The 26789-nt window shown below is 36.4% G+C and overlaps 1 protein-coding gene across 2 annotated transcripts in view; it reads left to right on the top strand.

Moving 5' to 3' along the window:
• The window catches only part of ITFG1 (integrin alpha FG-GAP repeat containing 1), a 227548-nt gene that overhangs the window by 25007 nt on the left and 175752 nt on the right, over positions 1-26789 (top strand). For both annotated transcript variants that reach the window (XM_020985105.2, XM_020985106.2), the window contains exons 5-6: positions 2374-2448; positions 17674-17768. In XM_020985105.2, coding sequence (XP_020840764.1) covers positions 2374-2448; positions 17674-17768 — 170 coding nt within the window. The remainder of the gene's footprint in view (positions 1-2373; positions 2449-17673; positions 17769-26789) is intronic.

Consider the following 26789-nt stretch of genomic DNA (forward strand, 5'->3'; position numbering starts at 1 on the left):
CTGAGGGGAAATTGGACCTTTAATGAAATAGAAAACTTTAAAACGTTCTTAATGAAAAGACCAGCGTTATGTAGAAACTTTGAAGTTTAAACACAGAAGTTAAGAAAAACATTAAAAGATAAACACATAATGATAAAGTACTAAACCAGGAAAAGCTACTTACATTCTAATATGGGTAGATAAAACATATCTCTTCTGAACCCTATCATTATCAGGGGTCATAGAGAAAGACTAATTAGAAGGCTTGGGAGTGGTTCGGTTATATCATGATGATCTTAAGAGAAGAATGGAAAGAGGAAGACATTGGCAGAAGGGAAGGTTAGGGGAAATTGTCTCACATAATCAGGGTATACAAGTAGATTTCTATATAGTCAGTCAATAAGCATTTATTAAGTGCCTACTATGAGCCCAGGCAATTCTGAGGATGGAAAAAAGAGGCAGAAGACAATTCCTGCCCTGAAGGAATTCACACCTAATAGTGAAGACAATCAACAAACTGATATATACAAAGAAGCTATGTATAGGTTAAATAGGACATTATTAATAGAGGGTAAACTCTAAAATTAAAAGGAACTGGAAAAAACTTCCTATAGAAGAAAGATTCCAGTTGGGATTTGAAGAAGCCAGTAAAAGTAGGAAGCCAAGATGAGGAGGAAAAATATTACAGGCATAGGAGATTGCCTGAAAAGATACCTGGAGATCAGAGATATGGAGTGTTTTGCTTATAACAGCAAGGAGGTCAGTATCACTGGATCAAAAAGTACTGGGGTGTAAGGTATAAAAAGACTGGAAAATTAAGAAGGGGCTTGGTTACAAAGGGTTTTGAATGCCAAACAGAGGATTTTTGTATTTAATCTTATAGGTATTAGGGAGCCACTAGAGTTTATTGATTAGGGTATGAGGGGTGACATGCATGGTCAGACCTGTACTTTTTGAGAATTACTTTGGCAGCTGAATGGAGGATGGATTGGAGTGGGAAGAGACTTGTGGCAGACAGACCTGCCAGCAGGCTATTGCAGTATTCCAAGTATGAAGTGATAAGGACCTGTACCAGGATGATGAGTGTCAGAGGAGAGGAGGGCATGGGGGAAGGGGCTGACCCTTGAACCTCATTCTGATCTGCACTGATCAAAGGAGGGAAGAATACACACAAAGTTGGGTACAAAAATAACTCATTCAACGGGGAAATAGGAGGGGAAAGGGAGATGGGAGAAAGAGGAATTAGGAGGGAAGATTAAGGGAGTAATTAGCCCTAAGCAAAACAGTCTCTCAGAAATATTTGTAGTTACTTTTATGGTGTCAAAGAATGGGAATCTGGGGGTGCCAATCAATTGAGGAGTGGCTGAAGAAGTTATGATATATAAATGTGATGAAATACTGTTGTCCTATAAGGAATGATGAAAAAGAGATGCCTTCAAAGAAACCTATACAGAACCAGAACAATTTATACAGTGACAGCAATATAGTAAAAACAACTGAAAAAATTGGCAACTCTGATCAGTGCAATTACCAACCACAGTTCCAAAGGACTAATGATTGATCCATGATTACCCACCACCTGACAGAGAGATGAAGGACTCAGGATGCAGAATGAAACACACACACACACATAATGTGGTCAGTGTAGAAAAAAATTATTATTTTTTCTTTATACCTGTTTGTAGCAAGTTTTGTTTTTCTTTTGTACTCTTTTGGGAAGGGATATTATAAAAATTACATAGATAAAATTTTTTAAAGTAAAGAACTTGGAATGATTACTAAGAACAAACAACTTAGAAAGTGAACTGTCTTTCCAGAATATGAAAGGCTGAGGGATTAGACTTACTTTTGTACCTCTAGAGAATTGTACCCAAACATTTTCTCAATATGAGGAAGAACTCTTTAATGAGTAGAGCTAACTGTATTTAGAATAAGCTATGGAGGTGTTCAAATTGGCTACATAAAACCTTGTCAATGGTGTTATAGGAGGTGATCTGGCTTTACATCAAAATCCTACATCTCAGGTCTCTTACAATTCTTGAGATTCTTTGCATCTTAAGTCACTTAGCCCCAGTTGCCTCACAAAAAAAAAAATTCTTTGCATCCTATGGATATTGTTGTCAGGATTATTAACATTTGTATGTCTCTCAGTATAATTTCTTTCTCGGTTTGATTTGCTTTGCATTCACAGACGTAATGGGCAGTGTTGATTTTTATACATGGTTATTTCTCTGAAAACCCACAGACTACAAACTAGATGATTTAAGATTTAAAATAAATTTCCAAAGATAATACTAATAAGGAAGCAAATATAATCCTTCCCTTTAAAATAACTGAGATTTTAATAAAATTTTCAGAACACACTTAATTTCTCTTCATTATTTTTCATTTCAGCTTCAATGGTGATTTAATCCCTGATATTTTTGGTGTCACAAATGTATCTAGCCAACCACAGATACTGATGGGCGGGTAAGTAGATACCAATGTTATTGTATGACAGTATACATATAATGTTGGTGCTATTCTGCCTTTGTATGTAAACTGAAGCTAAAAATTGGTTCCTATATCTGTCATTGAAAAGTTCAATCCATTATAAATAAGACTATGATTTTGTCGGTTTTAAAAGGATATTTTATCAGTATCTGGAATTCCCTTAATCAAAAAGTGAATTTGGCTCCAGATTGTTTCTTAACTTGATAACATTTTATATGTTCTCTGAGAAGTGGAAAATGTGAGATTTACAAGCTACAATAGTAGCTTAATAATTTGATTTTTAGGTGTGTGTTTAGGGATAGAAGAATTTCATTTAAATATGATGGATTTTAAGACACCATGTTGTGGTAGAGAACAAGCTTTAAAGTTAGGAGTATGTGGGTTCAAGTCCTGCCTCTTGATACATCCTACTGAGCAATGCCCTAGAAATGCCCTAAGTTGCAGATATACATTGCTAGGACATGTTTCTTCATTGGGAATTTTCTATGCCAATGAAATAATCATAAGTCTAGACCAAAAAAAATTTTTAAATGATAGATAACATAAACTTTTACTGGAACTCTCTTCTAATTATGCTAGCTCTCAAACTTTCACTTGTAGTGTTACAAAACTCTCAAAGCCAAAATTTATGGAGCATCATTTACCATGGCACTTGCCCAGACTTTGTAGTCACTTATTCACAGAGTGCTTATGTCAATAGCCCAAGCACACAATACAGTAGAAGAAAAAGCTCCTAAGTATCTGTCTATAGCAGGAATCTTTATTGTATATTCCCTGCAATGGAATAGTCCTGATCATTTAAAAATAAGTGAACTGTGGGCAAGATGTTTTTCATAAGAAATCAGTAGCTTTGTAATATCATTTTCTTGCTTCACATAATCAATGTGCTGACTGTCAGAATGGTATAAAGACCTTCCTTTTACTGTCTTATTCAAGTACCTAAAAATTTAATACATTTTCTTTCCTTGCTATAGGAAATGGTGCTTCTCTGTGATTATTTCTTTTTTGAACTACCAGTCACAAGCTCACAGATGTGTGTTTTCATAGTTCAAGGTTTTCTTTAAAAACACCACACTTTTGTTCAACTACATTTAAGGGAAATAGTTGGCAGAGTGCATAAAGCAGTGGATTTGATTTCAGGAAGAACTGAATTTGAATTCCACTTCAGGTATCCACTACCTGTGTGACTCTGGGCAAGTTACTTAACCTCTTAGCTTCAGTGGCCCCATCTATAAAATGGAAATAATAGCACCTACCTCACAGGGTTGTTGTCAAAGTCAAATGAGATATACACAGCATTTTGCAAATCTTGAAGGGCTATGTAAACATTAACTTATTGTTATTTTGAGTGTGTGTGTGTGTGTGTGTGTGTGTGTGTGTTTTAGACAAAGAACATATTTTGGTACTGATCACGGTGAATTTACACAGACTTGACGTAAATCTCAAACAAGACTCAATTTGAGAGGAGTACCTAGATACTCCTATTTTAGATGGTTGGTGAGGGGGAAATGGTTTTATCTTGTTCCTGCTGCCATATCTAATATAATCTGAAAGAGACCCTTCTGAGGAAATTGCCTATTACTCATCCCTTAGGATATCAGAATTATCCAATAAGGTCTTCTGTAGGCCAAGATTCAATAGATAGGTAATCCTTATCTTTTTCCTTCTTTCCCCAGCATTTTATTTGCTTCCTTTAATACCTCTGAAAACTCCATGCCTATTTGTTCTCAGAGTAACAGAAGATGGGCAAGTAATCAAAAGTGGGATGTGCAAGCCAGCTTAGTTTGTTTATTCACACAGTTCCTAGATATAGTGTTCATATGGTCAGTAACCTCCTCTTTGAAAACTGAGGAAATACTCAGAATATTTTTTAATCTGTGTGACTGAACATTTAAAATAAGTGCATGTGAAATTATTATTTTTTAGAATTTCAGAACTCTAAAATAGTCCATATTGTTATTCTGGATTTTCTATTTATTTTGCAAGGAAATTCTTGGAAATATTTTGTTATAGCTTTATAAAGCTGTACCTCTTCACTTGTTCCTAATCCAAGATTAGCAGCATATTTCTGTTATTTCTTCTGAGAAAGTATGGTTTTAAAATGAAATCCTCCTACTTCAAGTTATTTAATTCACATTTTTAAATAAATATCTTTTTTGGAATTACTTTGTATATGTGGCTATTGCTTAGTACTTAAGTGGACTTACCATCTTATCAATATGAATATTTCTCTTCTAGTTCAAATTACAGCCCATCTTTTCCTTCTCATCCTAATCTGCCCAGACTTCTAGAGGTCATCTCGGTTTCCTCATCTCTGAAGTGAGGGGGTTAGACTCAGTAACCACTGTGGCCTCTTCCACAATCTAAATCTATCACCCTATGATCTTACCATGACTGTATTTATGTTGATTTTTGTTGTCAGTAATCAGTTGACAATTCACATGTTTTGTGATATAGTTCAGTGGTCACTGTGTCTAACACCTTCCTAATTATTTCTTGAAGTTAATACTCAGGCATTAAGATTATGCAATATATAATCCTTTGACTTTTTTCATTTCCTAATGACAGTGTTTTCCTTCTTTCTCCCTTGTGTGTGCCTCCACATCCAGAACACTAGATATCAAAATATATGTTGACTTGGTTGGGTGGATTTTGTTAAACTCTTTGTACTATTTCCCTCTGACATCATGTACTGAACAGACAGTGACTCATGTATGGACTGCCATCATCTCCGTGTAGTCATTTGTTAATTGTTCATCATCAGCATTGCAAGATGAAATAACCATATTTTCCTCATAAAATGATGTTTCTTTTTCTTGGGGCACAAGATCAAACCATTTCTGTCAACTCCTTTATTTGCCTCTCTGAGGACCATCTGTAAGACATCCTTTAACTAATATTTCTTTACATTTTGTGTTTCTATTTATAACAAGAATATTGGTATTCATAGGCTTTATTTCCTTCAGGAGTGTGCCACCTTACTGGACATTAGACAAAGATCCCATGGTTAGAGTACCAACAGTTAAAGTTTTAGAAGCATTCTAAAAATTGTGTGATCCTTAGCATTTTCTGCTCCCTTTTTTCCTACCATTGTCACTGTGGAAATTAAAAGAGGGATACATAGAAATATGATTTTTTTTTCTTCATTTCATAGGTTTCCTAACATAGCCAAAGAATTCATTACTTAGTGCAATAAGTAGCCAACTCTCTGCCTCACCCCATTGCCTATTGTCAGGACTGTACTTAAAGCTTTCCTAACTTGGGGGAACCTTCTAGGATCTGCACCTGCTGAAGTAACACTTGCCATGACAAAGTCATCCAGTCAGCAGGCATTTATTAAGAGCTTACTGTGTCCTCATTGTTGTTGTTCAATCATTCAGTCATGTCTAACTCTTTGTGATCCGCGTGGACCAACTGTCCAGGAGGTTTTCTTAGCAAAGATACTAGAGTGATTTGCCATTTCCTTCTCCAGTTGTATGCAGGCAAGGGTTAAGTGACTTGCTCAGGATAACACAGCTAGTAAGTATCTGAGGCCAGATTTGACCTCTGGTCTTTCTGACTCCAGACTATGTACTAGGCAGTATGCTAGGTACTGGTGATACAGATTAAAGCATTCTAATAGGGAAGACTTCCTATAAGAGAGGAGCTAGAGGTAGGGCAGGAGGAGAGTATACCTAGGTGAGGCATAGTAGCTGCAGAATCAGGAACGGCTGGTTTGGAACCCTTCCCCAAAATTGAGACTCTGGAAAGAATGGGAGAAGGATTTTTGTCAAATTCAAATGAAAAATATCTTCAACCTAACCATAATTTCAGTTTATTAAAAATGAAATTCAAATCATCACCAGAGGAAAAGGGTCAGAAAAGAATTCAAATGAATATATTAACTTAGTATTATTAATAACTTTGCTAATCAGTAGTTGAATCTCAACTTCTTCTTTAATCTAACCTTGTAATGACTTAAAATAATGTGCCACTATGGCACATTTCTTAGAAGTAACACTTGTCAAGTGTTAAATTTGTATCTGCCACAAAGTACAGGCAATGTTAATTAGCAATATCCTAAAATACAGCCTATAACTGATATGACTTAAACATTTGGAGTCTTTCTCTTAATGGTAAAGTGAAAATATCTATTATTTTGATCAAAGACAAACTTAACTTTTATTTAATATCTTCCCATCCTGCTAAAGTGTTCACTTGTGCTTTAAAAAGAGGCAGCTAGGTAGTACAGTGGATAGACAACTGGGCCTACAGTAAGGAGGACCTGCGTTCAAATTCGGCCTCAGACATTTACTAGTTGTAGGACCCTGAGCAAGTCATTGAATCTCTGCCTCAGTTTCCTGAACTGTAAAATGAGGATAATCCTAACACCTACCTCCCAGGGTTGCTGTGAGGATCAAAAGAGATAAAATTTGTAAAGGGCTTCTTAGCATAGTGCCTGGTATATAGGCACTTCATAAAAGCTTACTCCTTTCTCTTCTCCATTATAGACCAAGCCCAAGAGTTTATTATTTAAATAGGTAAATGTGAAATATGTAATAGAAATGTGTGCTACATACTTTGTTCCTAATTTGTTCTAATTTGCAAGTAAATTACATAAAATGTTTGAATTCATATGCAGTCATATAACTATAAACCTTGTGGTCATTTCTTTCTTCCTCAGAGGAATTGTTAAACATGAATTAAAATCTAGTTAGCTTTTATCAAGACAAGAAAGAATGGATCTTACTTTTTCATCATGATACTTCCTCTGTCATTACATTATATTCAGTGGTTGACTGAGTGGAGCACTTATATCATGAGCAACTTCAGCAGAGTGAACTTCATTTTTACAGATAATTTTGTTTTCTTGACAATACATTAAGGATAAATTGCAAATACTTGTTCATAATCAGTTATGGTGGAATTATTACAAAGGATTATCTAGATTGGATCTTGGTCTTTAAAAGTTATATGAAAATATGTTGAGATTTATATCCCAAAACCAGATGTAGGTGATCTTTAAGACAGTTGTTATGCATTGTATATAATCAGCATCAGTACACATCCTCTTAATAAGCATAAAGTTTATTTTGAAACACTTCATAGTTCCTTTAGATTCTCCCTTAACATGCACATAATGCAAGTTTTTATTGTGAGTGTTTCAAAGCTGTTTAGAGAAAAATCCATTAGAACTTGAAAAACCCATCAGTTTTTACACACACACACATGCACGCACGCACACACACACACACACACACACACACACACAAATTATGTTTTCTAACATTTTTCATTGCTCCTAGAGAAGCATTTAATTCTAGGGAGGAATATCCATTTATTCTCAGAATTTCTTCTCCAATAATATAGTTTTTTCCTTTATGTTTTCCCCAAACCAGACCAGGACTAGTGAAATGCTTTTCTGCAAATCAATGATCAAAGTGTCTGTTGTTTGTTTTCAGTTGAGAACAGATAGTTACATTTAGTAAAAGACTTGCAAAAGTCTTGTAGTAGGCAGCCAAACCCTATTCACTATAAATTAATTATTTGTAATAGTAATGTGATATGTTGTTTTAGAATCTTAAGATCATAAACTTAGATCTGGAAAGAACTTTTGAGGTCATCTAATCCAATCCTTCGTTTTTCCAGATTAAAAAACTTCCCTGACAGTCAGTCAAATGACATTTATTAAGCAGTTACCATATTGCAGACACTATTATCAATTGTGTTATCTAACACAAAGTGCAGACAATGTTAATTAGCAGTTTCCCGAAATATAGTTTGCAACTGATGTGATTCAAGAATTTGGAATAGCATCGCTCTTAATGGTAAAGTGAAAATGCCTATTATTTTGATCAAAGGCAAACTGTATCTTCCAATGCTGCTAATGTGTTCACTTGTGCTTTAAATAGAGGCCAGAAATAGAGGTAGCCAGGTATCACAGTGGATAGAGAACTGGGGGTACAAAGAAAAGCCAAAAACAAAAAGAAAGAAACAAAAACCATTCCTTCTGTCAAGGAATTCACAGTCTGAGGGGGAAACAGCATGCAAACAGCTTTGTGCAGACAAGATATATACAGAATAAAATGGAGGTAATCTCAGAAGGAGGGCCCTAAGACAACTGGGAAAGGCATCATATAGATGTGAGGCTTTAGCTGGAACTTGAAGGAAGCCAGGTGACCTGGGAAACAGAGGTGAGGGGAGAGGAAGAGAGGGGAAGAGAGAGAGAGAAAGATAGAGACAGAGACAGACAGACAGACAGAGACAGAGAAAGAGCATTCCTGGTCTGGGGACAGCCAGAGAAGATGCTTGATGTTGGAAGAAGGAATGTTATATGCAAAGAATGACAAGAAAATCAGTGTCATTGTATTGTAAAATGTGGACTAAGGTATAAGAAGACTAGAAGTATAGAAGGAGGCCAGAAGTATAGAAGGAGGCCGGGTTAAGACGGATCTGAAAATCAAACAGGATTTTATATTTGATCCTGGAGGTAATAGGGAGGCAGTAGAGATTACTGAGTGGGAGGAGGGCTAGAAGAAGTGATAGGATCAGACCTGTGCTTTAGGAAGATTAATTTTACAGCTGAATGGAGGGTGATCTGAAGTTGGGTGACACGAGGCAGGGAGACCAATCAGCAGGCTATTGCAGTATAAAAATGTGAGGTGATGAGGGTATGTATGAGGGTAGTCTCAATTTCAGAGAAGGATGCATATATGAGAGGTGTTACAAAGGTAGAAACTACAAGACTTGCCTCGACTTCTGATTAGAGATGGGTAGTAAGACAGTGAGGAGTTAAGGATGACACCTAAGTAGTGAGCTAAATGACTAGGAAGATGGTGGCCCCTCAGTAGTAACAGGGATGTTAGAAAGAGGGGAGCATTTGTGGGAAGATAATGAATTCAGTTTTGGTTGTGTTGAATTTAAGATGTCTTCAGATACTAACTAGCTTGTGACCCTGGGCAAGTCATTTTAACCTCTTTTTGCCTCAGTTTCCCCATCTGTAAAATATGAAGATGAGGTGTATAGTAGTAGTAGTAGTAGTAGTAGTAGTAGTAGTAGTAGTAGTAGTAGTAGTACCTACTTCCTCATGTGGTGGTGAAGATAAAATTTTATACACACACACACACACACACACACACACACATACATATACACACATACCTTAAAGCAAGTGGGTATGACATGGATGAAGATTTCGCATACAGAGGAATGGTCAGACTAGTAGGAAGAAAACCAGGAGAGTGCAGTATCAGAAAAACCTAGAGAGAAGAGAGTTCCTAGAAGAAGGGAATCAGCTATGTGAGAGGCTACAGAGAGGTCAAGGAGAACAAAGCGTGAAATGACTGGCCCAGTATTACACAGATATTAATAGATATAGACAGGGATTGAACCCAGAACCTCCAGCTCCATATCCAGCACACTTTCCACTATGCCAGAGCAGGATATATTAAGAAATGTTTTGCTTTGGATTTTCCCCCAGACCTTTGAATATGTAATGGAAATTTTTGTGCCCTTCAGAATGATTATTTTGAGCTATGAATATTTTCTTAAATTTTACTAAGATGACTTTTATTTAAATCTTACAGTTATATAGCCTCTGATTCCCCAAGGGTGTTTAGGACTATAACCTTATATTGATTTTTCAGAAAGATTTTATCAGCTTTCTTCAAGAATAGCATAAATAATAATTTGTGTTCACAGAAATATTTTATAGCATATCCATATTTCATTAAAATTAGTGATTAATTATATTTGAAATTGATTTTAGTTCCAAGTGTGCATCCTTGTCTAAGGAAAAGGGTTTTTGTTTTGCTAATCTGTGATTAAGGTGACTTTACCTTTTTCATAAACAATATTTACCTATAACATACAGATTAATGTAATTCTTAATTATTGTGTGTATCTGCAATACAAAGTTGATTTTTTTTGTTCTTTTTAAGAATAAAGTATTTTGATAACATGCTTGCCTTCTGTTTTAACACTACCACTCTGTAAGAATTCTGAAGAAAAGTTTTTGTATTGAAAGGCTAGTGATTCAATTTAAATAGCAGTCTTTGGATAGTGTTTATTTTTCTTTTTAAGAGCAAATGCATCAAAATATTTCATTAACTCTAAAAACAAATTTAATTCAGTGGTTTTTATTTGACTTCCATTAAGTCTAATAAGATTTATGTCATATTAAGAATTTAGGCTCACAGTTTTTTTTTTAAAAAGTAATTTAGGGTCATAAGATTCAGCATATGACTAATATCACTATGGGACCTACTGAGGAGCTCTCCATGAACATTTTAGGAGAGGGGGCCAAAGGGAGAATGGATCTGTGGTTTCATTAATGTGTAGAGTTCTTGTACTAGTGACTTTTGTGGCTTATCTGCAAAGTCTGGTGTTAAGCAATTGCCCAGTCACACAGCAAAGCTATATTAGAAGTTGAGCTTGAACCCAGGCATTCCTAACTGCAAGGCCAGCCCTCCTGTGTCCACTATGGTATGTTGCCACAGATCAATTAAAATAGGGACAAAGTATTCATAGTGAAACTCCGCAGTAGAGGAGACGTAGAGAAACCAAGCATTGCAGAGTGGGAGGAGGAGGAAGAGAAGATAACTTCCTCCTCAACCCATGTTGACATTGATTTTTTTTTTAAATTTTACCTGAAAGTCAGTGCTACTAAGCACATCAGATATGAGAGCTATGCTATAAATAGGAAATAGAAAGATTGAGGGAAATGGTGGGCATTGAGTTGCATACATAGATTCTGAGGCATAAATGAATTTCTAAACATTATTATAAAGATTAAATAGATAACTGCATTTACTAAGGGTTTTCAAATGTTGATAAGTTTATTAAAAAAGTGAGTGAATTCGAAATCATTTTGAGGTCACAGTTACCATAGGCAACCAAACATCTGCAGTTGACATTAATTACATTTAAATTCACCCTTTAGTAAATGCTAATTTTTTGTGATTAAAGGGTAATGATGCCCACAAAGTAGAGCACCCTAATATTGTTGTAGTTCCTGTAGAAAAAAATACTAATAATTAGTATTCCTTCAGAGGTCAAGAAATGTCACAGATCAGATAAAACACATCATACTGTCTCTAGAATAAATTGGCCACCTGGAGGTCACTGCTCTGTAGTTTTCCTTTTAAAATTAGTTTCATTTTATGTTTCATGTCATTTGTCTTCACTGTCATTTCACACATTTGAGAAGTTTACAGTTTGTGTGAATGTTTTTGCTTGAAAAAAGTATATCAATTCCTTCCTGCTAAAAACTTAAGCTATATCTGAAGAGCAAATCATAAAATGTGTAATAGGGCAAATGAAGCAAATTTTAGCTGTAAATTTCATAATGTATATGCATGCTATTGACAACAGTATTTGTACTTTGTAACTATCTTATAGTAAGTATTCTACAAAAAAGAAGCAACAATTTTTTCCTTGATAAAAATCAATGCAGTATTGTAGGATGAGCTTAGCTGCATATATGCAACAATAGGCATTATGTAGATATTAAGTTAAAACAGTTTTCAGTTCCTGCTATGCACGAATAAAATAAGAAAAATATATAGATAAGGCACATATATTGAAGACAATCGCTGGAAAATAGTTGAATGTATAATATATCAACAATTAACACTCACCCACCCAGCAAAACTGAGTATAATCCTTCAGGGGGAAAAATGGTCAGTCAGTGAAATAGAGAACTTTCAAGCATTCTTGATGAAAAGACCAGAGCTGAATAGAAAATTTTACTTTCAAACACAAGACTCAAGTGGAACATGAAGAGGTAAACAGGAAAGAGAAATCATAAGAGACTTATTAAGGTTGAACTGTTCACATTGCTTCATGGAAAGATGATATTTATAACTTATGAAACCTTTGTCAGTATTGGGGTAGATGGAGTTGGGAAAATTATATGTATGTGTATAGATAGATAGATACACAGACAGACAGATAGATAGGTAGAGGGCACAGGGTGAGTTGAAGATTAAGGGGTCATATCTAGACAATAAAATTAAGGGATGAGAGAAGATTATACTAGGAGAAGAAGAAAGGGAGAGGTAGAACAGGGTAAATTATCTCACAAAAAAAACAGAAAAGAAAAGGCTCTTACAGTGGAGGGGAAACAGGGGAAGGTGAGAGGGAATGAGTGAATCTTATTCTGATAGGATTTGGCTTAAGGAGGGAATAACATACACATTCAGTGAGGTATGGAAATCTGTCTTACCCTACAGGAAAATGGGGGGGAGGGGACAAGAGAGCAGGGGGATGATAGAGAGGAGGGCAGATTGGGAAAGGGGGTAATCAAAAGCAAATACTTTTGAGGAGTGACAGAGTCAAAAGAAAGAATAGGATAAATGGGGGGGCAGGATAGGATTAAGGGAAATAGAGTTAGTTTTTCACAACATGTCTACTATGGAAGTGTTTTGCGTAACTGCACATGTATAACCTATATTGAGTTGCTTGCCTTTTCAGTGAGGGTGGGTGGGGAGGGAGGAAGGGAGAAAATTTGGAACCCAAAGTTTTAAAAACACATGTTTAAAAAAAAAGTTTTCACATGCAACTGGGAAATAAGAAATACAGGAAATGGGGTACAGAAGTCTGTCCTGCCCTACGGGAAAATAGAAGGGGAAGGGGATAAGAGAAGGGGGGGAGAGATAGAAGAGAGGGCAGACTAGGGGAAGAGGTATTCAGAATGCATGCCATCTTGGGGTGGGGGGAGGGGCAAGATGGAGTGAAAATTTAGAACTCAAAATCTTGTGGAAGTAAATGTTGAAAACTAAAAATAAATAGATTTATATTAAAAAATTTTTAAAAACAATTAACACTTTATAGTCATATTGGATTCTTCATTTGGGATATACTTTTAGGTAAATGAAAGAATAAGACAAATCATTTCACATGCAATTCAACATACATTTATTAAGTTCCTAATATAGGCATAATGTGTGATACTTACACATAATAATTGGGATCTTCCAGAAGACGCTAATTGATTCATTTCAAAGTATCTGACCTGGATTGTGTAGAAGGTAGAATCAATAAATGATCAGACAATTAAACCCTGCCTTGTTTCCTTTCAATGACCAAACTAAATTGTTTTCATTAGGAAGTTCTTCCTAAATGCTTTATTGGGCCAGATTTTTTTCCTAGAGTTTCTAGAATGAGTTTGCTCCTCCTGATTCTATTTGGTGTCATGCAAGTGTTTAGATTTTATAATTTCTTGAAGGTGTTTTTCAAAGTGCTTCATTTGAATAACTTCACTGCCTCTTATCTATCAAAAAAGCAAATCAACAGTTCTTTCCCTTGAAATTCTTTTGAAGATTTCAATTTTGTTCGTTGGTACAAAAGAATGATCTTGTTACTTGGCATTGAGTCTCAAATAAAAAATGCCACAGGCAATTTCCTATAAAATTCTAACATGTTGCTATTCCTGTATCCCTATTTGGTGTTTTAATTAAAGTACTATAATTAGACTGTAAATTCCCTGTTTTTATCTTACCCATTTTGTTTTTTTTAAAGTGGTATATTTAGGTGAGCAAAGACAAAGAATGTTGGGAAATGGCAGATGTAAACACAAAGTTCTAACAAGATAAGTGGGAAATATATGGACTCTGTGAAAAGCCTCTCCTATGCGCACTCTTTGTGCAGTCTGTGCTTTGCCCAACCAAGCACAAATGCTGTCTTTTTTTTAAGTCATTATAGCCAGATTTTCATGTCTAATCAATATCTTCTGATGGTTCCTTTTTAAAAAATTATTCTGCATAATTCAGGTCAGACAACTTGACATTTCATTAGTATAAGCCCTTAGAAGTATATTGAAACTTCCTTGGTTTTGAGTTTCCTTTGGTTTTGACTCAAAATTGTTCTCATTGTAAAAGACTCATTTTACCACTGGTAGATGGCTTCCAAAAATGAGCCAAAACACAACAAAAGAACAGTGGAAGAAAAACTATATATGAAATAACATGCATGATCTTTTCCAAAACACATTAAGGCCATAATGTTGAATTTTCCTGAAATAGAAGCAGGTCAGAACCTCAGTTGGAAAGGGAGCTCAAAAGCCTTTCCATGTTAATGATTATATGAAGTTGTGGGAATAAAATATTCAACATGGAACCTATATTCTTGCCATTCCAATTTGCATCTATATAGAACATACTTATATTAGTTGGCTAGTAAGCTTTCTTGAAGTAATTAGCCAAGCTGGCCGCTGTTGTCTTTCCCGCACTATATTTGTGTGGTTTATAACTCATTAAAAAGGGGTGAAAATTTTATAAGTTACATGATTCCTAATAGTTGACTATAGAAAGTAAGCAAAATCTTCAGTCAAGATCATCATCAAAAACAAATTTTATTGGGCAATAACTGCCTACACTGATTTCCTTATTTGTTTCCATTTATGTAAAGTCAAACTCATATTGTGTTTCCTCTTTTAAAGAGTCTTTATCTCTTAAGATATGTATGCCAACTTTTCAAAAGTCTTTATCATTAGTCTTTATTCATGGTTTTCATAGATAATAGGATCCTAGATATAGGGGTTAGAGGGACCTTAGAGGCCTTTTGGTCCAACTGCCTCATTTTACAGACAGGGCAACTGTAACCTAGAAAAGTTAAGTGATTTTCCTGAAGTTGCACAGGTAGTAAGCTGCACAGCCATGATTTAAACTTAGGCCCTATTTCAAATCCAGCAGACTTTCCTCTTTCCCACCTACAAATGTCTTGTGTCCTGAACCCCCTCCCCAGCAAAAAGTTATCCCTTCTTTTTTTGATAGAACATTTTGTATGTCTCCCATCCATATATCAAATCATGTAATTAGTATATTTATTATATCATATAATTAGTGTTATATTTATCTCAGCACATATCTACTCATAAAGCTTCTTAAAAGGAGAGATCATGTCTAATTTATTTCTGTCTTTTTTCTAGCACAATGCATTTCATGTAGTAGGCATTTTATAAGTAATTGACACATGAATGAATTAGATTTGAAGGCGAGGCATAAAACATATGTAGCTTCTAAAGTATCTTAACTGTGTGCTTAAAGCCCAAAGCTAATGGGATAGTTCTAAATGTTTGGTTGTGATGTTGTTCAGTCATTTCAGTCTTGTCTGACTCTTCATAACCCCATTTGAGGTTTTCTTGGCAAAGATACTGGAGTGGTTTGACATATCCTTCTCCAGTTCATTTTACAGATGAGGAATGGAGGCAAACAGGGTTAAGTGATTTCCCCAGGGACACATACCTAGTAAGTGTATGAGGCCAAATTTGAACTCAGGAAGATAGATGCAGAAATACAAAAATACTATTAAAGTTAAAGTACTTGGCTCACATTCTTCCTCTCCTTCCCAATTCCTGTCCTTATACTAGAGGACTTTAACATATGTTAATGCATCCTCAAACACCTAACCTCTCAGTTCATAAGGGTTATCTATTTTTTCCCCTATTTATATCTTTAGGACTTAGCACAGTGCCTGGCACGTGGTAAGTGCTTGATAAATACCCTGTCTACTTGTGTGTCCCCAGATTCTGCGCAATACCTGGCACACAATAAATTCTTTTTTTTTTTTTTGGCTAGGCAATGGGGTTAAGTGACTTGCCCAGGGTCACACAGCTAGTAATTGTTATGTGTCTCAGGCTGGATTTGAACTCAGGTCCTCTTGAATCCAGGGCCTGTGCTCTATCCACTGTACCACCTAGCTGCCCCTATAAATTCTTAATAAATGTTTGTTAATTGATTTAACTATCCCATTAGCTTCCCTAATAAGGAAACTGAATTTGAGATTGCCACTGGGGCAATCCTTTGGCATTTTTATAGATCTCTAATCAACCGATACACAACCCTTCACAGACTTAGAGTGTAGTCCTGTGGTTTGGATTCCACAACTTCCTCTCCTCTTCCACCAAGCCACGCTCCAGCCAAAAGCAAATAGATTTTTGAGCTACCGGGGGAAAAAAAGCAATTTTTCCCCATCAGGCTTGTAACTGTTCATATAACTCACTGGCCTTTATTCTCCATGTAAAATGCTGCCCATCAACTGTGTAGCTGATCTCATTATTTAGCATGCTACGATAAAAAATTTCCTTATTTTTCTGCATATTCCCAACCTGCAAACCTCACATTTTGGGCAACTCGTAAGGTTAGTGCTGTAAAGAAAATCTCTTTTCTCTGACTAGGTTAGGTTATGGGATCATGAAACCTGGGGAATTCAAAATTCCTTATATTCCACATATAACTGTCTATAATAGCCCTCTCAGGCCCTGCAGTCACACACATGTCATCCTCTGCCATGTCTTTCCATAGGAAATCTGTTAGTGCCCTGATCACTAGAAACACTTAGAAGGGGAAAGTTCATTCTCAGAATCTCTGCAAGCATATGCAGTTCCCATGTCCCTCTGCCCAAAGATAGGCATTTCTAGTTCCTAAGACTGCACAAGTATAGGATTCACTCATCACTCAGGACTAGATCTCATCTGCTGAATTTGGCCTGTTTTGGAAGTCCAAAACAGGCTGAACTGGCTCGTCAGCTAACTCAGACAATTGTCTGTCCTTCTAAGTCCTGGTCAGCCAGTTATTTTTTAGGCCACTCCAGACAGTAGAAAGTAGTAAGGAGTTCTCCATCCTTATAAGTTAGATACCCATAGACTTGCCCACTCTACCTAATGAACTGCCTCTTGACATCTCTAAACAAAAAGTATTTCTCAACATACCCTGCAGTCTCGTCCTGTCTTGGAGGAATTCATCAAGTTAATCAGGAGTTCCCCGGAGCAACTAGTTTTACATCCATGTTGCCTAGGTAGATTGGCAGTCTTGAATTACAAAGCAGCTGAATATTGTCATTAGCTACATACATAGATGCCCATTTCAGATATATTCTCTTAGATCACGTTCTCTTTCTCATTGGGAAGATAGCACCATTAGAACTATTACAGATAATTTCATTGCCTATCTTAAGGATGGGAAAAGAAGTGTAGTCATATGTACTCTGTTGATTTGGTACAAAAACTGAAACTATTCTTTTTCTGAGGGGCATAATTTATTCTTTTTCTGGTTGTAGTAAAATTAGTTCAAATAGCCATTACAAATCATCTATGTATTGTCTTAGCAATGCTATGTAGGCAAATTTAGTAGCTTAAAGTACTGTATGTTTTAGTTGCATGTCATAGAAAAGGATTCATTTGCAAGTTTTCATTAGCAACATTTTCTATTTTTCCCCCCTTAGGAATTTATCATGGCATCCCGTACTGAATGCTCAAAGTAAAATGCGAAAACCACACTCTCATGCATTCATTGATCTGAATAAAGATTTTACTGCAGGTGAGTTTTTTTTCCTATTTAAAAAATTTGAAATATTTTATATTGAACTGCTAACAGATTAATGTTTTATTTTAAATAGAACAATAGATGTGAAGTATTTGAAAACTACTGTACTTAGAGAAAAGAGATCAGACTTCAAGTCCCCAGTTTTCCATTAATTAGATTTATTACTTTGGTTATTCCCAGTTTCAGTTTCCTTATCTGTAAAATTAAGATGTTGCTGTAAATCATAGGTGTCAAATGCAAGACATAATTTTGTGGTCCTAAACCAGATTAAGATATAATTGGGAAGTATTTAACAAAATAAATAAAAATAGAATAAAACATAGATAAAGTTAATATGTGGTTTTCTGAGTCAATATGTGCACTCAGGTTCACTAAAGCTCATGTATGGGTTAGTGACCCTGGTTTCTATTCTATTCACTGTATAAAATGACCTCTCAAATCCTTTCTAGTTCTTACATTACATAATTCTCCGTATTACAACTTAACTTTGTACCTCAATTTCTTTATCTGCAAAAGTATTTATATTTCTCAATTTTCTCACAAGGTTTTTGTGAAAAGCAAATGAGATAATTATGCAAAAATATTTTTGAAAGTTTGAAGTCTTTATATAAACATATACAGTCCAAATTATCATTATGATTAATTAGTGGTCTCAAAGTAAAGGGAAATTATTTTTTAAATTTGGTTTCTAAATTATAAGAAAATGTATTCATTATAATCATTTTTAAAAGTTCTGTAGGATAACACTTTATTTTAATTTGGATTCTACTCATTAGGAATTGCTGATCTTTGGACATAAGCTAACTAGCATTTACATGCAGAGTTTATGAAAAAAAAAAAGGTTGACTAAGTTCATTTTTTAAGGGAAAAGGTTGATCTAGGCCTGAGAGGAAGTATCCCTGATGAATGTAGTTCATCAATTTGTCTGTAATTCATGGCATTAGAGAGTTGTTTGGGGTACTATATGCCCAAATTATCCATGATCACACAGCCAATACATGTCAGCAGCAGAACTTTAACCCAGGTCTTACTGACTCCAGCACTGGTCCCCAATCTACCTCACCACACTTCTTTCATTCTAGCTAGTTATGTAAATAAATTTGCAAGGAAAATATCTAGTCAACTTATGTAAGTACACCTTTTGCCACTGTTTCTTTGACATGAAATAACAATAATATTGACCCACATTTATATAGAACTTTAGTGTTTGCAAAACACTTTCCCTTACAGTAAGCCTGGGATGAAGAAAAGGAGGTTAAATCAGTCATTTAGCCTCTCTAGATTTCAAATTCTCAATCTGTAATTCAAGGGACTATAAAAATTATCATCTCTGACACCTTCCATTTCAAAATTTAAACTGCTTTCAAAACAGATTTAATAACATCCATTTGGACACAATGTACATTTAGAAAACATTAAAACAAGTGTGATGAAAGATCTAATTAACATAACTAATTATTTATGTTACTGAAATTAATATGATTTCATTCCTTTGAAAATATTCTACCTCTACCTGTATGCACTTTCGCCTCTCTGGGCCATACTTTTCTCATCTGCAAAATAAGAGGGTAGGTCTAGATGTCCTCTCATTTCACTTGTAGATATATACATGTGTATATATGTATGTACTCTAATTCAGATTTGGCAATTAAGTTTAGACTCCCTGTAATTAGTCTTAATTAGCAAAGTTTTACTATGCTGTTTTTTTCCCCCCTGAAGGTCATGAAAATAATTCTCTCAAAGCTTTCAAAGCTCTAAAACAGAAAATCTCATCAGAATGTTACTGATTTCAAGTTAATTTAACATCCATGAATTGGGCCTTTCTTCCCTAGCAGTTTTTCTCTGTTTAAAGCTAGTTGAGGTTATATTTAGGTTGGAGGAAGAAGAAGCAGAAGGCTGCTTTTAGTAAGGGTGATTTAGCATCTTATCTTTGGAGAAAATAATCATGATGATATTTTGAGTGGAATGCTAAGGAAATTCCTTTAAATTGCACTTTTGGTAAACTGAGATGTTGAAGCACATGAAGAATCATTTCTTTACTACCTTTTAGTTAGAGATAAATCTTATCTAAATCTTAAGACATCCCTTCTTATAAAGGGAAAATCCAGCCTACTTAGAGTCAACTTAACTCTATTTTTCAAGTGAAAAGTGAAAAAATGGAAGAGTTCTAATCTAATTAAGTTTCTTATTGCACAGATTTTAAGATCATGTTAACATGACTTTAGCCTTATGTTTGACAATTTTTCATATCAAGAAATTCTGGTATAACTTTTTTAAGAATTCCCTGATACAGCTATAATATGAGGTAAAAATTTTGGCTGGATCCACTACAGTTTTGTTAAATAATTTCAAGTAGGCCTTCACTGTTTCATGATAATTCTTTTATCCTTCTTTTGTTGGCTCTTGTGCTGTCTATGATCAGTATGCCATACCTCTACTCCTTCCCTCAAGACCCTTCCATCACCCTCTTTCTTTCTTTTTTTACAGAGCACCTTCCCTCCTAATTTAGAAAAATAGAGGCCATCTTCATGAGCTCCCTCTTCTTTCCTCTCCCACAGCTCACAAACCCTCAGCATTATCCCCCTAATCTCACCTCCTTATCCTTGTCTCTCAGAAAAAAGGTAGTCCTGGGGCAGCTAGGTGGCACAGTGGATAGAGCACTGGCCCTGGATTCAGGAGGACCTGAGTTCAAATCCAGCCTCAGACACATAATACTTACTAGCTGTGTGACCCTGGGCAAGTCACTTAACCCCATTGCCTAACCAAAAAAAAAAGAAAGAAAGAAAGAAAAAGGTAGTCCTTCTCTTTGCCAAGACCAGCCTTTCTAATTATGTCTCTTACCTGCCTGTATACTCCACAATTTTGGCCCATCAGTCATTCCATCATGGGCTCTTCAGTCTTTCCATATCTACTGGCTCCTTCCCTGATATTCCTTCTTAGTCTTTACTGGGTCATTAGCAATATTGTGCCCCCTAACTTCGGGAGTATTCTAAAGCTCCTTACTGATACTTCTCCCTCTCTTATTGAATTCCTATGGATTTAAATCATCAGCTCTATGTGAATAACGCCTGCATCTGCATATCCAGCCCCAGTTTCTCTCCTGAGCTCCAGGAATTGTTTAGTCAGATGGTCAGTAAGCATTTATGTGCTAGGCACTTGTTATGTGCTGGCTACTGTGTTAAGGACTAGGAATACAAATAAAGTCAAAAAGAGTCCCTGCCCTCAAGGAGCTTACATTATAATGGAGAGACAAAAGGTAAATAACCAGGGACATACAAGATATATACAGAAAAATGGAAGGTAATTTCAGAGAGGAAGACACTAGCATCTAGGGGAACCAGGACAGTTTCCTGAAGAAGGTGGGACTTGAGCTGAGTTTTGAAAAAAGTAAGGGAAACCAAGAAGTAAAGTCAGGAAGCAGATCAGGCATGTTCTGCAGACAGCCAGTGCAGAGGCACAAAGATGGGAGAGGGATTAACATGTTTGATTGACTCTGGATACCAGAGCACGTGGAGGGGAGTAAAGGCAAGCAGTCTGGAGAGGTAAGAAGAGGTCAACTTTTGAAGAAATTTAAAAGCTTATTAGTAGCAGGATAAAATATAAAGACAGTTTTGTATTTTAAAATCCTAGAGCTCAATGAGCAGAAGGTGACATGGTCAGCTCTGTGCTTTACAAAATTAAAAAATCACCTCGAAAGCTGAGTGAAGGGTGGATTGAACTGGGGAGAGACCTGAGCTAGGGAGACTGGTTAAAAGACGTTTACAAGGAAGTAGGTAGGTGGCACAGTGGATAGACACCAGCCCTGGAGTCAGGAAGACCTGAGTTCAAATCTGGCCTCAGACACTTACTAGTCACTGTGTGACCTTGGACAAGTCCCTTAACCCCGATTGCCTCCCACTCTGTCTCCCCGAAAAAAGACCATTACAGTAATTCAAGGGAGAGGTGATGAGGGCCTGAATTAGGGTGTAGCTGTGTGGATGGAGAGAGGGGAACATAAAAAGAGAAATGTAGGTGGAGGTTAGCAACAGATTGACAGCTTACACCAAGATTTTAAGCCAGAGTCATTGGAAGGATAGTGGTGCCATAGACAGTAACTGGATAGTTCAGAGGACAAGAGGATATAAGGGTTAAGATACTGAGCCCTATTTTGGACGTGCCGACTTTGATGTGCCTATGGAATATCCAGTTTGAGACATCAAAGAGGTAGTTGGTGAAGTGTGAGTGAAGCTTAGGAGACAGACTAGGGGTGGATACACAGAGGGAATTATTTGCATAGGATATTAAATGAACTCATGAGGATTGAGAGAGTATAGAGTGAAAAGAAAAGATGGCCCAGGACAGAGCCTTGGGATACATATCACAACCACCAATTGGATATTTCAAACTGTATGGCCTATAGAAATATTAATTTTAAAAGAGCAAAAACAGAACTCATTATCTTTCCAAAAAAATCTACCCCTTTTCTGAACTTCCATATTACTGTTAAAGGCACTACCATCCTTCCAGACACCCCAGCTTACAAGCTCAGAGTCCCTTTCAACTCCTTCACCCCACTTATCTAATCACTCATCAGAATATTGTCATTTATACCACCAATATCTCTTATAGCTTTCTCCTCTCTATTCACACAACTACCATATTAGGTCAATGCCCTCCTCACCTTTTACCTGGGCTAGTGACATTTCTTCCTAATTGTTTTCCCTTTTTCTAGTAATCCTCCATATGGCTGCCAAAGTGATCTTCCTAAGGCTTAGGTCTGACCACCTGACTCTCTTGTTCAATGAACTGGAGTAGTTAGTTACTTGTTATCTCTAGGTCAGGGGTTCTTAACCTGGGTGGGGGGAGGGGAATCATCTATGGAAAGACTTTGGGGGTCTGTAAAATTAGATAGGGAAAAAAAGTTATACCTCTGACCTTTTGTTTCCTTAGTAATCCTACATTTTTTTTATACATATAGGAAGTTCATAGCCTTCATCAGACTGCCAAAGAAGTTCATGATACAAAAAAAGGTTATGAACCCCTGCTCTAAGATAAAATGCAAAATCCTCTCTTTGGCATTTAAAGCCTTCACAACCTAACTCCTTCCAACCTTTTGTGCCTTATTATACATGATTCCCCTTTATATACTCTGTGGTCCAACCAAAATGTCCTTAAATTTCCACACCCATAGCATTTCATTTCCCACCTCTGCCCTTGCTCATGCCGTCCCCTCATTGATAGCCTTCCTCATTTCTGCCTCTTACAATCCGGAGTTACCTTGAAATTTAAGCTCAAAAACCTCCTTCTACATGAAAGAACTCTTTAGTCATCATCTTGTCCATGAAAACTTTTCCCTTGTTAGACTGTGAGCTGCTTTAGAACAGGGACTGTCTTTTGTCTCTCTTTGTACCCATGCTTAAAACAGCTCTTAGTACTTAGTGATCACTTAATAAATATTTATTGACTGACCTTAATGACACTCCTTCAGCTTCTAGTGGCTTCCATTCCCCCAAAATAAATTTCCTTTTATTTTTGTATTTATCCATCTTGTATGTGCTTAGAGAGGGACATGACTACCCTTATAGAATGTAAACTGCTACAAGCCAGGACTATTTCAGTCTGTCTTTTTATCGACAGTGTCTGTCATATGTAGGAGCTTATTCAGTGTTTATTGATTGATTGATTATCATTGATCCTTCCTGAAATATGGTACTTCAAATTGAACAAGTTACTCCTGAAATGGTTTTACCAGAAGAGTCCCCTTCTGAATACTGTACCTCCCTTAATGAAACCTAAGATTACATTAGCATTTTTTTGATTGCTGTGTCATACTGTTGATTTATTAAACTTTCTATCCTCTAAAAACTCTAGATTTTCTTTCAGGCAAATTGCTCTCTAATCATGCTTTCCAATGTTATACTTGTGACATTTTTGAGGGGCGGGGCACCTAAGTATAGGACTCTACATTTATCCCTTTTCAGTTTTACACTTTTAGATTTGACTATATATTCCAGCCAGGAGAAATTTTTTTGCAAGAGGACTCTTCATACATCATTTTAGCTTTCCCTTTTTTTCTGTCCCATTGGCGCATTAGATTAGTATCCATCTCTGCCTTTATCCATGTCATTGATAAAAATTATAAACAACACAGGGCCAAGGACAGATCCCTAAAGTAGTCTGCTAGAGACTTCTTCTCCAGCTGACATCAACCCATTAATGACTATCTTAGGTCTGATTCAGGAGCCACTATATTCAGGAGCCACTGATTCAGGAGACTATATTATTGTGTAGTCCAGGGCTTCTTAAACTTTTTCACTCTCAACTCCTTTTTGTGTTTCGGCAGTATTCGTTGGCGTTGAGTGGTGGGACAGCACATGCCTTGCACAATGTACATATTCTTCGTTCAGAACTAAGGCTACAGTGAAGTTATGTGATGCAGCACAGGCAAGCGCTGCCAGAAACACCTCAGATTCATTATGTATTTGATTTTTAATTAATTTTTGGTCATTGCACGTTCAGAAACCTTTTACTGTTGCCAAGCACTGGTCTAGTCCACATTCGCCTTTTCTGCGAGTCTCACATTCTTATGGAAGATTTTGTCAAATGTTCTGCAGTTATGTAGGTCAGCTCTATTTATAATATTCCCCCAACCTACCTATCTTTAGTAATCCTGTCAAATAAGGAAATTAGTTTAATCTGGTATGACTTGGCATACTTCATTTTAATATTTTAGCATGTACTATGTGTAATCTACTATGCTAAAAACTGCAGATGTAGAGATTAAAAACAATATGTCCATGCCTTCAAGAGCTTGTCATCCATGGTGGAAGAATAGTCAGTCAGTCAAAAAGCATTTATTAAGCACCTGTTATGTGCCAAGCATTATGATAAGTATGGGGGTTAACACAAAGAGGCATATGATAGCCCTTGCTCTCAAGGAGCTCACAATCTAATGGGAGAGACAACAAACAAACCAACATGTTAAAACAAGTTATATACCAGATAGAAAAGGAATAATTAAAAGACAGAAGGTAATAGAATTAGGAGGGAATGGGAAAGTCTTTTTGTAGAAAATAGGATTTTAGTTGGGACTTGAGGGAAGCCCGGAAATGAAGGTGAGGATGAAGAGGAATCCAGATGTGGGGACCACCAGAAAGAATTCCTGGAGACATATGATTAAGAATATATGAAAGGTAAAACAGGACAGTATAAAATATTCAGGGAAGGAGGAATCACTTATAGTTAGGTGACATGGGATTTCAGGTAGGCAGTTTCTTGTACTGGTCCTTGAAGGAAAAGAAGAATTTCAGATGGAGACATATGAGAGGGGTTTATTTCATTCATGGAGTACATAGATAGATAGATAGATAGATAGATAGATAGATAGATAGATAGATAGATAGATAGATAGATAGATAGCTAGATAGATATAGATATAGATATATAGATACATATCTATATATATGGCACACACACACACACACAAAGATGGAAGAGTTCAGTACAGGATCACAGAAAAGCCAGGAGTTCAGTTTATGTTGCATAAAATTACCCAGTGTAAAACACATTCAGAGATTAGTGGGCAGAGCAGTTTGGCTGTAGCAGAGGGTTTGGAAAAATGATAGGTTGGAATTAAGTATGGGGAGGTAGAACAAAACCGGGTTCTGAAGGATTTTGGCCTCTGGCCTTAAGAAGTTTGGCATTATCCTGTAAGTAGCCACAGGGGAACCACTACAAGTTTTGAGTAGGAGAATAACAATATCATGGTAAGATTTTAAAATTAGCCTGGCAGTAGTGTGTAGGATAGATTGGAGGAGAGAAGAACTGGAGGCAAGGACACCATCTAGGAACCTGTTACAGGCACAAGGTGATAAGGGTCTGAATTGGGGTGTGGTAGTCAGAAGGGAAAGGGAAAACAACAGGAAAAGATATTTCAAGAAAAAAAATTGACAGATTTAATGACTGACTACGGGGGCTGAGGAACGAGTCAGTCGTGATTCTAAGGCTTCAAGTTTGGGTGATGGGAAGAAGAATACGATTAACAGAAAGGCAAGTGAGGGGAGAAAGTTGATTTTGGTAGGAAGATGAGTAGTTTTACAAGTTAGATTTGAGTTAACAGCAAAATACCCTGCCAACTGGCAGGCAGCTTGAAATATAGGACTGAAACTTGGTAGGGAGATATAGATTTAGACATCATCTACATAAAGGTAACAATGGAGCTCAGAGGAATTTTACAGGTCATCTACTTCCCCTGTAATTTAAAGGTTAGGAAACATTCCCTGAAGGCCTAAGTGACTTATTCAGGCTAACTTAGTAAGTTAAAGCTGAGAAGGTCTGACGCCATTCATCTTTCTTCTCAAGCGTACTGCTTTATGAGTAAAGCCACAGGAACTGATGAGGGATGTGTAGAAAGAAAAGAACAGAGAGGAAAGTAATGAACCTTTAATCATGCAGCCACTGAGAAGTACAGTTCAAATACCACTTTCTTCAGGAAATTTTCCCTGATTATTCTGTCTGAGGAGCCATCCTACCGGCCAGTAAGACCTAGGTTCAAGTACTGCCTCTGACATCTACTGGCTGTGAGAGTCTGGGCAAGCCACTTAACTTCTCAGTGTTCTGGACAATTAAGACTACACAGTGCAGAGAAGGTGGCTATGTACATTGGTAGACAGTTTCTTTGCCTGGGAATTTCCCTTATTAGTAAGAATCATAGGTCCAGTCCTCATCCTTTACTAAAACCTCTCCAAAGCAGGTATTATGTGTTATTTTATAAAAAGTGATTTGTATGTAAGGTCCCCTACTAGACTAGAAGCACCATTCAGTTCAACTCACACTTATTAAGCATCTTCTATGTGCAGAACATTGTGCTACACCCTGAGGAGAGGTAAACACTTTAGATAAGGAAGGGCCATTGACCTTATAAAGCCAGGAGTCTAATTGAGTCTAATTGGAATAAGATATATAACAAGTAAAATCATAGTAAAGTTCCTTAAAGGAAAGGACCATGTCTGACCATCATTGCCTTCCAAATTATAA

This window comes from Phascolarctos cinereus, unplaced genomic scaffold (assembly GCF_003287225.1).
Source record: "Phascolarctos cinereus isolate Bilbo 61053 unplaced genomic scaffold, phaCin_HiC Scaffold_2;HRSCAF=192, whole genome shotgun sequence".
NCBI lineage: Eukaryota > Metazoa > Chordata > Mammalia > Diprotodontia > Phascolarctidae > Phascolarctos > Phascolarctos cinereus.